The sequence below is a fragment of the Passer montanus genome, unplaced genomic scaffold, assembly GCF_014805655.1.
Source record: "Passer montanus isolate IOZ18808 unplaced genomic scaffold, ASM1480565v1 scaffold46, whole genome shotgun sequence".
In the NCBI taxonomy this organism is placed as follows: domain Eukaryota; kingdom Metazoa; phylum Chordata; class Aves; order Passeriformes; family Passeridae; genus Passer; species Passer montanus.
Window position 1 is genome coordinate 6,687,947 of NW_024369485.1, and position 13,475 is coordinate 6,701,421.

The following is a 13,475-nucleotide window of genomic DNA, read 5'->3' on the forward strand; positions in this document are numbered from 1 at the left end:
CGAGGGAGGGGCACGGAGGGGTCGGGGGACGTTAAAATGCAGCATCATCCTCCGGCCCCGGCGAATTCCGTGTGTGTGTGTGTGTGAAGGGGCGGAGGGGGGAAGCGCAGCTCCGGCTCCCGGAGCAGGGGCCGGGCGCGGGGCTGCGCGGGGCGCGGAGCGGAGCGGGCACTGCGGAGCCGGCAGCGCTCCCGGTGCAACGCCCGAGCCTCGCCGGAGAAAGGGGGGCACCGGGCGGGAGGGGAGGGAGGGGAAGGGGGGCGGCGTTGCTGCCTGGCTTGGGGGAGGGAGGAGAGCGGGGTGGGGGGAAAAAAAAGGAGAGAAAGAGGGAAAAAAAGGCAAGGAACCCCCCCTTTCCTCCCTCCCCTGCCCGGTCCCTTCCATCTCCGGCACACACACACACACCCGCACGCACACACACACCCCATTGATCAATATTTGGCTGTCTTGCTGCAACTTGCTGCAGTCTTTTAAAGGAGTAGTAGAGAGAGAGGGAGAGAGAAAGGGAAACTGGCAGGAAGGGGTAAGGAGCTACACATGTCACATGTGCTTTCTAAGACGGCCAGGAGCATCTGCAGGCTGGATCTGGTGGAGGATGCTGCGGCAGGTGATACACAGAGGGCTCCAGTCGTTTTTCTACAAGCTGGGCTTATTCGTGAGCAGGCATCCGGTGTTTTTCCTCACTGTGCCCGCAGTCCTGACCATCATCTTCGGCTTCAGCCTGCTCAACCGCTTCCAGCCTGACACTGACCTGGAGAGCCTGGTAGCCCCCAGCCACAGCCTGGCCAAGATCGAGAGGAGCTTAGCCAGCAGCCTTTTCTCCCTCGATCAATCCAAAAGCCAGCTGTATTCGGACTTGCACACCCCGGGGAGGTATGGCAGGGTGATTCTCCTCTCCAAACCCGGAGGCAATATTTTGCATCAGGCTGATGTGATCCTGCAGATCCACCGAGCCGTGCTGGAAATGAAGGTGAACTACAAAGGCTATAATTATACTTTTTCCCATCTGTGTGTGTTGAGAAATCAGGATAAGAAATGCGTGCTGGATGATATTATTTCAGTGCTAGAGGATCTGAGGCAGGCTGCCCTCTCCAATAAGACAACAGCCAGGGTGCAAGTGAGCTATCCCAACACTAAATTAAAGGTATGCTCTTACTGCATGCTTTTGCCAATTAAAGAGGCAGCACTTCATTTCTTGTCCTAAACAGCAAAGAGAAATATAATCATATCTATCTCTCTCTATCGAAATGTGTGTGATCTGGGCTTTCCTCGTGAAGCAGCTGAATCCGGTGCCTTGCTTTTGCTCTGGGCGAGGAGGGAGGGTGGGGAACCGGACGCTGCCGCCGGAGCAGGAGAAGAAGGGAGCGGAGAAGAGCCTGAGCACCGGGAGACCTTGCGATGCCTTCAAGGTTCAATTCATGGGGGGAAAGGGACAGGAGGTGGGTGGGGGGTTGAGAGCTGGTTTGCACTATCACCTTTTCCAGCCTCTCTGCTGTGGTGGGATAATTTGTCTTTAATGTGGCCAGGAAAAGCTTTCTTCAAAGGCACAGTGAGGTCCTGTGTCTCCCTGCCCCTGCCAGTGCTGTAAGAGCAGCAGGAGGTTTGGGCCAGAAACAATTTCAGGTGTCCTGCCTTCTTTACCTGCATGCAAAGAAGGTGAAGGGAAGTGGTTTTATTTTTTTTTTCTCTCTCAGTGTAAAAATTATTAACTCTCTCACTGATGGATGGGCTGGAGTTTTGGGATGGATCCCACCAGCTAGAGGCTTCCAGCAAAGTTGAAACAAGGTAAAAGGTGAAAGAAGTTTCAGTCCTCCCAATTAAAAGAGCAAACAATTTGGCACTAATTATCTCAGGACTATTTCCCTGGCACACAAGCACCCATCTGCTTTCCCTCCCATCTGGAGCAGTTCTGCTCACCAGGACTAACCTGCTGTGAGTAAATAAGGTACAAAGTTTGCAGGTAGCTCATGAAAGAAGTTTTTGTGGATTACAGTACCTCTGCATGCTCCCCTGGGCATTGCACCAGAGGCAGGATTTATCTAACACAGTGTAACAAACTCCCTAGGACACTATTTATTCATGGCTCAGGTCACAGGGGAGAGGACATGCTCCTCCTTGTAAACCAGAGATCTCTGGGGTTACTTCTCCCCCTTTTTCAGAGTTCCTTGGGGGTAAGGGACAAGTGCTGGTACTCTTGCAAGTACCAGCGCTAAGATCCTGAAGTTATAATTCGTTTCTTACTGTACATTTACCAGAAAAAGAACCCATAAAGTCAGTCTCTGTTCTGAAATCTGAAGCAGAGACACAGATTGATTTTATTTGATTGTCTTTTTCCTTCAATAAAAGTGCCAGGTGGAGCAGTTTGGATTTGGTCCCGTGGCTGTAGATGTTACAGTAATTGCTTTGTACAGAGTTGTGGCAGCCTGAGTGGAGTGTGTGGAAATGAAAAGGTGTCCTTGCTACTGCTGGAAAGTCCTGTGTGCAAAGAGTGCTTGGAAAAACAAGTTATTCTGGATTAAATATCCCTGAACAAATTTTATCTTCTAGTGTGCTGCAAAGATAATCCAGCTACTGCAGAATTAAAGTGAATCCTTTACATTTTGCTTATTTTTAGAATTGAAATTAAGGTAGTTCAGTGGAAAGCACTGATAATCTAGACTAACAGTGTTATAAAGCAGCTTTATACAGAAATAGTCACCCTACTCTCTCAATCCAGGTTAGTTTTCTTCTCTAGACAAACCCTAACTGATCTTATCAAAACTAGGATGCAGTCACTTGCAATGTGGTTTTTTTTCATTAGAAGATTGCCTACAGCTCCTCCTTTTTTAAAAAAGATAAAAGCAAAGGAAAAGATAATGTGGTAAAATGTGTTCTGGATTAGCTACGTATTGGATTGCCAGATAATTCACACACAGAGAAAGTTTTTCCCAAAACATAGAAGTCTAACTCTGAGCACTGCCAAACACCATCCCAGCACCTTCAATCCCCCAAGGAGTTGTTGTGTTTTGTCTTTTGAGTGAGGGAATAAACATCCTTAAGTAACTCAGTTTAAAGCTGGACAGAGCAGGGAGCTTTCTGTCCTCTTGCCAGTGGAAGAAGGTAAAGCCACCAAAGCCAGTGACTGCACTTCAGAGAAAAGCCAGCAATTACAACACTTTTCTATGGGTCCTGCTTTTACTGAGAAAAATAAACACACTTTGCCACAATTTTCCTTCTTGTTGTATATTAAGGACTCTGTTATGGATGTGTAGTCAGCCCTGAACCTGGGCTGGTCTTCAGCAATGGTGTGTCTGCAGAGACTCACCTTCTCTGGTCTCTTTGGCTCCAGCTGCTGGGATTGAATTACTGTTTTGTATTAAATAATTCCCTAGTTTATCTCTGTCATCTTTGTTTCCCATCTACCAAGGGTTAGGAAATTGTGGGCAACATCTTGTGAACTCCTTCAAACCATGGGCAAGTTCTTGGCTTAATTCTATAATAGAATGAACCTGGGCTGGTCTTCAGCAATGGTGTGTCTGCAGAGACTCACCTTCTCTGGTCTCTTTGGCTCCAGCTGCTGGGATTGAATTACTGTTTTGTATTAAATAATTCCCTAGTTTATCTCTGTCATCTTTGTTGTCCCATCTACCAAGGGTTAGGAAATTGTGGACAGCATCTTGTGAAATCCTTCAAACCATGGGAAAGATCTTGGCTTAATCCAGGCTCTCAGGCTGTTTACTGATCTCCCTCTCTTTGCACCTCTGAGCAAAGGCTGTGGAAACTCGGGCCTGTATTTCTTGTTTTGAGGTGTCTCATTGTGTTTAAACAGGAACATCTCATGCTGCACCCATTTGGGTAGATGAATTTCTGGATGTTCAGCAGAGGGAAACAACCCCCGTGGCTGTATCTGTGAGGTTTTGCATTTCTTTACACTTGAGTTGTGACATTAAGGAAAAGTTGTGGCTAAACCTCATGGGACTGCAAAGAAGAGAACCAAATCTGCCTGCTTTTATTCAGTGTGGGCCAGTGTTCATCACATTCATTGGTCCATGCCCTTAGGATCCTTCTCTGCTAAACTTTCCTGCACCATTAGGACCCACTAGGATCTTCTAGGTTTCCTTACCTTTCCAAAGATCATATTGCTTGGTTAATACTGGTAGGTTTTGCTCTTTTAATAATGGCCTCAAATTAAAAAAGAAAATTCTAAAAACAATATGAGGATTTACAAACTATGAAGGTGCCCCATATGTGTTTAGTTTACAACAGTTTAGTTTACTTAGCATGGGTCAAGTGTCAAACTGTGCTGGTCTGGGACACAATGACAGTGCTGTTCCACTTCTGCTCCATCTGGGAGCTGCAAAAACATCTTGTAGTTTTGTATTTCCCTCAAGCCTTTTGAGAAGCTTTCACTTTGTCTCTGTTCTCATCTCCTGATGGAGGCCAAATCAGTTCAAACCTCTCAGGTGAGGCTGGATGAAGGCTGACAGGGGGTGAGTTCTTGGCAGGTTTCCCACAGGACTTTGTGGGAACCACTCAAGCAGGTTTCAGCAAAATGCTCCAGTTTTGAAGCAGCTGTTATCAGGCTGCAAATCTGATGAAACTGCTTGGCTTTTCCTGAGGAAATCTGGATGTGAAGGATAATTGTTTAACCCTTACTTGCTGTAGTGTTGGAAGAATTTATAGCCCTAAATACTTCTGCTTTCATTACACCAACATAAATCAGGAACTTGGTCTCTCCACTTACCAGAGAAGGAGCAGACACAGCATTCACATTCAGAGCACAGACTGCAGGGTGGTTTCAAATGCCTGAGATGGGTTTAAAATCCACTCTGGCTACTAAGGGGTGATTGTAGGCAAGTGCAGGTGAACCATGCTGAAGGAAAATGCCAGCCCCTGTTGCTTAGGGGACACACTAGCCTGCTCACTGCAGTCTGCAGCCCAGCCAGAGAGTGACTTGCCCAAGGTCATGCAGATAGACCATGGCAGAGCAGGAAAACAAAGCTGGATATATGAAGTCTTGATGAAGATTTTTTAGACACTTGCTGGAGAAACATTACTCATGATTTCCACAGTTCAGGATACAAAAAAGGTGTTCCTGTGCTTGGGGTCTGGACTGTGCCCTAGCTTGCACAGAATGGGCAAATCTACACTAAGCACTCACCATCAGTCATCAAACTGTTAAATCTCAAGTTTTGGCAAATATCAGCTTTGTTTTTGTCAGTTGAGACTTCCAGAACAGTGACCGGGCATGACTTGGGAGACAGCATGGGAAAGAGTCCACTCTGGCTTGGTAAATCCGCTCCATCCTGCTGATAACAGTGTGTGGTGTTCTTAGAAGTGAGCACATTGTGCCCCTGCCTCCAGGGCCAGAATGTGGTGTGAGGCACAGTTTATTTGTTGGTATAAACAGAATTATTGATTACCTGAGGATTACTTTTTGTGTACCATGAAATATGAGGGAAGAGATTGCTTTTTTACCCTGATTCGCCTATAACCACAGAAAATTTGCTGTTCTATTCCAGAAAAAGCCAAAAAAAAACCCAAATAGAAATAGTGAAAGTTATTTCTGAACACAATTTTTATATGGAAGGAAAAAAAAGAAAAGCATAAAAACATTTTTTCAGGTATTTCATCTTTATTGTTTCTTTGTTGCTTTTCATGTTTATTTGCTACTTTGTCTGAGAAAATATAATAACTGAGAACTTGCCTGTCTGAGATCAAAATAAATATGACAACTGCTGGTTTAAATAAACCTTTCTCAGCAGATTGGTTCCTGTAATATTGCCTTCAATTAATTAAGTATCAGTCATTTATGAACACTAGGCGAAATAGCAGCCAATAAACCAGAAATCTCTATTACCACATTTGTGATAAACACATCAGCTGGATATTGAGTCTGCTCTTGCTTAAGCTGAAGCATTACTTGCATTCACTTAACATCTTCAAACCTCTAATTGCAGTTTTGCTACTGGCCAGATTCTCAATTTTTCTCACATTAACAGCTGTACTTTTAAATGAGTCTCGCTCCATTTGCATTTGTGGAGTCTTTCTGGCTGCTCTAAGATTAATCCCTCCTTAGATATCCCTGAGGGGGATGCCTCTATGGGACAGAGAAGATGTGAAACCAGAGCCCACCTCCATCAGAGTAGGCATCTATGCACTGATAATAACCACAAACTGATTATCTCTTCAGTAAAACCACTGAGAGTGTAAGATTGCCCTAACTCCAATGAGCAGATGCTTCCTCAGAAGCAGTGTGGCTCTGCACCCATTTGTGACACCACCTGTCCCAATCCAAGCACATGCTTCAGGATTTTGTGAAGTGCTATGTGGCTGGAAAAAGCTACCAAGTCAAAGCAAAATAATAAAACATGTGCAGGGAGAAGATCAGAAGAGGGAGGCTGGAGGCTGCCGATAGTTTTCATCTCAGCCTCGCAGATGAAGACAGGATGGGGCAGGCTGAGCTCAGAATAGCTGCTCAGTAGCATGAAAGCAAGTGGAAAATGTTTGAAACCTAGGAGCATCTTCTGGCTCACAGTCTGGAAAACTAATTTGGGGGGGGGGAAAGACATTTTTACCCTTCCAACTGTGTTTCCATACTGTCCAGCAGCACTGGGGAGGGCTCCTGACCCTCCTCACCTGGATGGGCTGCTGGAGCTGTGCCTTGCTGCGAGATGTCTCTGCAGATATCAGCTTTTGAGATGCTGGAGCTGTCTCTGCAGATATCAGCTGGGAGATGTCTCTGCAGATATCAGCTTTTGAGGATGTGATCAGGCAGCCTGTCTATTTAGTTTGGGCAAGAAAATAAGTGTTTCCTTGCATTTTTAGGAGAATTCTCCATTCCTCTCTTTGCTTAAGTACATTAGGAAAGGTCTCTGCCTTGGCTCTGATAGACCAAGGATTAAGATAACACTCTCCTCCTGTAAAGCAAGGCCAGGCTATGAGCCCTGACTGCACTGGGAACATGAAACTGCGTTAACATGTACCAGGACAAGCCACTCCAATGTAAACAAACAGCAGAAAGGCAGCAGAGACCTAGCAAAGCAAGAGTGAGTGTTTGGGTGCTCTTTTTCAATTGCCATTCCTCAGTTCAGAACTTTGTTCCTTGTCAGTCTCTGAGAGATATTCCACCTTCAGCTGATCAGGGGTGTAGAGAGCAAGTTCCTTGGGTATGGGGCTCATTCCTTCCCATCCAGCAGCTGAGAGCTCTGGCCATGTGGAAGACTGCAAAGAAAGTATTCTCCATTGACCTTTTGGATGACCTTGGTTGTCTTCTTCCTGCCTTTCCCTCCCAGCTATTCCACTTTTAGTTTTGTCAGCACTTGCAGGGGGACATGGCCTTTTGTGCAGTGCCAGGCCTTGATGTGAATAATAATAAATAAGCAATTGGAAGGTTGTTTAGGAGGAGAGAAGAGCAAGATGCAATTACAAACCCCTTCTGCTAGTGCTAATGGCTCATCCCTGGGGATATGGGATGGATGTCATCTGCTTGCCAGAGGGAGAAAGCCCAGCAGAACTTCGCCATTTTCCTAAAAAAGACAGTCCTCTGTGGACATAAAAAACCCCTTTATTTCCTTTACTAAATATTGGTTAAGGCTTGCCAATGTTTCCACACTAACATGGTATCTTCTAACAGTCATCCCTATGTTTTCCCAAAAAGTCTTTGTAGCCCCCTACTGCACGGGCTGTGTGAGCTCTTGGAGGGATCTGAACTTCTGTCTTCAGATTTACAGCAGATGGGTATCCTTGGTATCTGTAACAAGAATTAAACAAATTCAGGTACCATCCAGCAAGGCAGGAGAATAAAATTTGTTAACATTAGTAAAGAAGGCATGACATATTCTCAGAGAAGGAGAGGAGAGGAGAGGAGAGGAGAGGAGAGGAGAGGAGAGGAGAGGAGAGGAGATCCTTATATGCAGTAGAAGTGAGAGGATCCTTGTAATGACAAAATTAGATTGATAAATACAGCCTAAAAGAAGTTCTTGGATTATTTAGCATACTTTATGCATGTGTGGGTATACATTCACAGGCATATCTTAGCTGGAAAAAATTGATGTAGATAAGGCTGGGGTAGGCATTTGGAAAACAGTAATCTAAGAGCAAAACCCATATTAAACCTCTTCAGACATTGAGATAAAAGACCTTTATGTAGTGGTTATTACAAAAGGACCCGCTGACTGGTTTTCCAAGGGAAGTGAATTGAGTTGGGGAAACCGTGATCTTGCATTTGTATTGAAAGCTTTTAATTTATGCAGGCCCCACATCCACTGCCCCTTCGTACTGCAAACAGTGAGACGTGGTTGGAACTTGAGCTGTAAAACAGCTTTAAATACAAAGTCTTCAACAATGCAGGAAAGCAGATACTCTGAGTGATGGAAAGGAGAGGGGAAGACAATGAGAGGCCAAAGGAGAAAGTTATGAAGTCTTTTATGCCTCTTTTTCTCACTATATTTGTCCTGTTCTCTGTTTCCCTACCTGCCAAGGGGCGAGGTGCTTGTGTGGGGCATAGACAGTAAAGGAAGTTCTTGGAAGTGAGGCTGTGAAGCATCCTACAAAGGGAGAGAGCAGTGACCGAGCTCCTGAGCATTGCAGAGATGATCACATGCAGTGGCACGTGTCACTGCCCTAGCCCTGGACCCACTGGGAGTGAATTGGCCTCACTTTTACACTGCTCAGGCCACTCGAGAGCAGGAGCTTAAGGTGAAGTGCTTGAGATCTCTGAAGACACTCACAAGGGTGAGCTGGTGGCAGCGGGAAGATTTCCATCTAAAAAGGTTTACTGTGGGATCAGCTCAAGGGCAAACTGGCAATCATTTTTTTGGTGGCAGCTCTGGTATGAAATTTTGCTGGAGTTCTTTGTCTTCTCTTTAACACCACTCATACATTGGTAGACAATTCCTACACAAAAATATTCCTGCATGCCCAGCAGCAGCTCTGCAAGACACCAGACAGCCTTCACAGCTGTGAGCTGGCCAGATCAGCTTTTCTCCCTGGTTTTATATTTTGCCACCAAACACACCCTCCTCCAGTCCACTCTTGCCAGCAAACTGGCATCACAGACAGGGTGAGCATGAGCTGTGAGACTGGCATGTCACTAGCTGGCTAATTTGCAGAAAGTTTTGGTCTGATAATGATCTATAGCTAAAAAATTAGTTGGCACTACATGTGTGTAACATTTCCTGAGTAGGCATGATGGCAAATATTTTGGTGTCTTGCAGACCAATTCTTCTTTAAAAATTACACAAGCCCTAAAGCCTGCTTGTCTGTGCTGAGGGCATCTGAGAAGGTAAAGGGCAGTCCTGCCTTCCTGCCCCACACCTTTGAAGGCAACAGACACCACTGAGACTCCTAGTGCTGTGCAGTGTAAGCAGAGAGGATTAAAGATCCATCTCCAGCCTGGCACAGTTATTTCCTTGTGCTAATGGTGGGACACCTTGGAGGCCCCATTAAATACTTCCACAGGGAAGCCCAAACACCTGACTTGTATCTCTCACAAGATGTAAGGATAAACACCACCTACAGGGCCAGTTCTGGGCCACCAAACCCTCATGCCTAAGTTTGGCACTGAAACAAGAAATAAAGGCTTCTCTTACATTTTGTGTAATTTCTTCCATCAGCATTACACTGGCGTTGTCAGCCTGATGGGCTGGTGTTATTCTTGCCACATGCATGGTGCATTTTTGCACACATGTCAACATCTTCCTAAAGGGTGTTATGATTCAGTGATGGCCACGGAGGGTTTTGGTGCTTCTGTTCTAAATGCTGAATTGCCTGGACTAAATTATGCATTACCTGGATGGCCCAAGAATCTTCAGCTGCATCTTTTTCTATCTGAATTTACAGTACTCTTGAAACCAAAAGCATTTTTGAAACAATGTCCACCCTGCCCCTAATTTCATTTTGAAGCATGGAAGGATAAGGGTAGGTTCCTACAGTTTCATTTTGACATGCCCCTAACAAAATGTTCCCTCTTTTTTTGTATTAAAAGGGGTCATTCTAGGTAGTCTTCCAAAATTATTCCAAAAATATTTTTCTCTCACGTTATGCTTTAGATTAGAAAACAAAGGAGGAAAAAAAACCAAAGTCACTTTAAGAGGAAATTTTTCCTATATTCAAACTCTAGGGAAGGAAAGTCACAGCAAAATAAACTCACCCAGCTGGCTGAGGACATGGCCCAGTGCCCCTGCACATGGATTTACCCACCAGGAGGGTGCTCTGGCTCTCATTAATGCAGTTTTACACTGAAGACCAAGGCACTGTATTGATGAGACAAGTGATCCTGGCTTCCAGTTTTCCAAGCCCGTCTAGTTTGTAAAAAATTGTGCGGTTCATTAAGAAGAAAGACGTTGTTAGTAGTATTTCATTATGCAATTCCATCTCTTTGACAGAATCTGTAACTTAAATATAAATCACCTTTTTCCTAACCATTTTTCCAGGATGATTTCTTAGTGCAGATTTTAATACATTAAACAAATACATTAACAAAGTCAGTACCGAGTAGATGCAACATGGAAATATTCATGCGCATTTTTCCCTTAAAATTCATAGTTTGGTGTTTATGTTCTTGACTCTTTGAGTGAGGTTTTATTCACAAATAAGCACAAAACATCCCCAAAAGACATTTTTCCATATAGACTTTTTACATCCAGATGACAAACCCACTTCTCTTCGGGAATGCCTGGAATATGTGGTAATAAATATTCTTACAGTGCTGTTTCTTTCTTAACTAACCTTAATTTTCCTGTCCATAACTGATTTTCCAAGTGCATGTAGAAAATACTGGTCACCCAGTTGGTGCACAACAGATTTGTCATTGTAAATGGCATAGAAATTTGGGACACCCACAGAGAAATGCGAACATTTCTGAAGATTTACAAATGTCTTTCCACTCTTTTCTATCCCCAGGCTTCAAGATTAGCACAAGCATTAGGCTTTAGGTAGATACCCTAAAATAAATTTCACAAGCTTGACAAGCTTAAGAGCTCCCCTGGTCTCATAAAGCATTTCATTCTTGGGTTTGGGAATTCAATTTTAAAGAAAAGGGTGGCTTTTTTTTTAAATACTCCTAAAAGAATAAAGCCTGTATCCTTACAACTTTTACCATCTTCTTGCCTAAATTATCGGATTTTGGAAGTGGGAGAAGGAGGACATCCTTGAAGGGAAATTTATCTCATATAAATGTCAAATGCTGTAATTGCATATGATCCATGGTTTTTTCATCACAACATTCACCTCAAAAGGCAAGTTAAAACAGATCATTTGTCACTACTTAACAGATCTGAACAAAGCTCCTTTAGGAGCTATTCTGATACTTCCATTGTGGAAAACCCGATTGCATTTTAAAACAGTAAAAATAACAAAGCAAAATAAGGCAGAATGGGGTGTGTTTTCATTTCCTATAGAGCAGCTAAAGAAAAGATAACCAGGATAGGGAATAGCCCAGAATGAAGCTCAATTTAGGTTCATACCTAAATTATTTGAATTGGCTTTTCCCACAGCCTCTTCAATGAGGATACAACAAACACAAGGGACAACATTCCAGATGTTTGCTAAAGGAGCAGTTTGGGGTGTGGGATAGTGGTTTTGGTATAAGGCTATGCATTCAAGAATTCATATTCTGCTGTGACTTCTCCTTTACATTGACTTTTCCCATCATAAAGGAGGGCTGTGGTGCTGCTGGAGAAATTCAAAGAGCTGTTGGAGTTTTATGACACTCTTCCATGTAACATCAAGAGGTCAAAAACATAAAAGCTTTATAAGGTCAGTCTAACCCATTCCCTGGCCTGTGCAGGATTATGAGGAAACCCTAATAGAGAAATTAATTCAGATTGGCTTGGATGGGAAATCAGTCATGTGGGTTGGAAACTGGCTGAAAGATTGTAAACGAGGAATCATGATAGATGATAATGTAACAAGTTTATGGAAGGTATCTTGCAGGGTATCTGGAGAATTTGTGTTAGGTCTGGTCTCATCTAACATCTCTATTAATTATCAGGAAATGGAATTGAATTGCACAGGAGTGAAGTTCACAGATAATATTAGGCAAGGAGGACATGTCAGCAGCAGCTGAATCACAAAATTTACACAGACAGATCCAGAGCATTTAGAAAGCTGAGCAGAAAATAATACCATTTTGAAGAGCTTTGTTTGCATTCTGGTGCCTAAAGGGCAACATAGGGTCCTCCCTTGGAACTGATTCATGTTAGCTGAGTTCTGCCAATCTCAAAGTGAAGGAGCAGCACTTAAATGACATTACCAAGGTCAAACACAAAGTTGATGTTGAAGTTGGAGTTTTGCAGCCCCCAGAGAAAAGGCACTTGCTTTTACCTCTGACTCTGACACTGCTTTGCAAGTACAGACATTTCAGTACTCGATGTTCCCCTTCCTCCTTCACCTTCTTGCAGATGAAGCTCAGCAGGACACACACAGTTCCCTGTGTAGAGGTTGAACAGTGCTTTGGAGGCTGCAGAGGATGTGTGAAATTGTCAGGGAAGCCTTGATGGAATTTTGCTTCTCTTTGTTCCTTTTGTTTTGTTCCTTTCTAGAATGAAACAAGTCCTCTTCTGGAGTTTTGTGCTGACTGTGGATTTTTGATGGGTGATTTGATTTGGATTTGGATGATTTGTAAAAGTCCTTTTGCCATGTTCTGCATTGTTTGATTGTTCCCCAGCACTTCAAATTTGAAAATCCTCATACCCCTAATGTCATAAATTGGCTTCATTTTGTCCTTGTTGAATTTTGCAATTTCTTAATTGTATTCTGGTTGTGCCAGTGGAAAATTATGGTAGCAGACAGTCCTAAAACTCAGTTGAACAGGATAGTTATGAAGTATTCAGCTGGACCATATCCTATTTCTTGTCCAACTTGAGCATGATTGCAGAAAAATTGTCTAGGAAATGGCTGGTGATGTCTGTGAAAAGAATTGTGGGGTCAGGCCATTTCTTCTCCTCTTTTTGTTCACAATGTCAGGGCCTTTGCTACAGAGCATGGGACCTGGTCTGGTCTTCAAGGTCAGGCTGGGACCCTTCCAATGAGGGTCTGTGGTGGAGCAATTTGTGGGTGCTCATGCAGAGAGTCACAATAGCAACACATCTGTTTCCTCTAATATGAGCCCTTTGCTATTTGCTAAAGTGAGCCCAGTGTGCAACCACAGGATAGAAGGGTGAACTTCCAGGAGTAATTAATTTCAGGTTTTTTTAAATATCTACTTAGGACAGGAGAAACTCACCATTCAAAGACCTTATGGACCAGAGAAATAATATTCATATTATATATTAACCTTTCAGCTGGTTAAAATTAGGTGAGGTGAATGACACTATACTTTTATTTCAAATCACCCAAAAAAAATGTTCCAAGAAATTTCTGTAAGTATGAGGATATGCTAAATCTAGAGATCTTTACAGAAAAGGCTCACATCAGATTAAGATTTTCCAAAAATCCAAGGGAATAATCTGTGTTTGCACTGACATGAGAAAAAACCTACCAGAATAATTTCA

The 13,475-nt window shown here is 43.5% G+C and overlaps 1 protein-coding gene across 2 annotated transcripts in view; it reads left to right on the forward strand.

Moving 5' to 3' along the window:
• Window positions 1-376: 376 nt before the first annotated feature.
• Window positions 377-13,475, forward strand: part of PTCHD4 (patched domain containing 4) — an 82,542-nt gene continuing 69,443 nt past the window's right edge. The window contains exon 1 of one of the 2 annotated variants that reach the window (XM_039721604.1): window positions 377-1,144. In XM_039721604.1, coding sequence (XP_039577538.1) covers window positions 545-1,144 — 600 coding nt within the window. In that variant the 5' untranslated portion in view covers window positions 377-544. The remainder of the gene's footprint in view (window positions 1,145-13,475) is intronic. The other variant, XM_039721605.1, reaches the window with a different exon arrangement.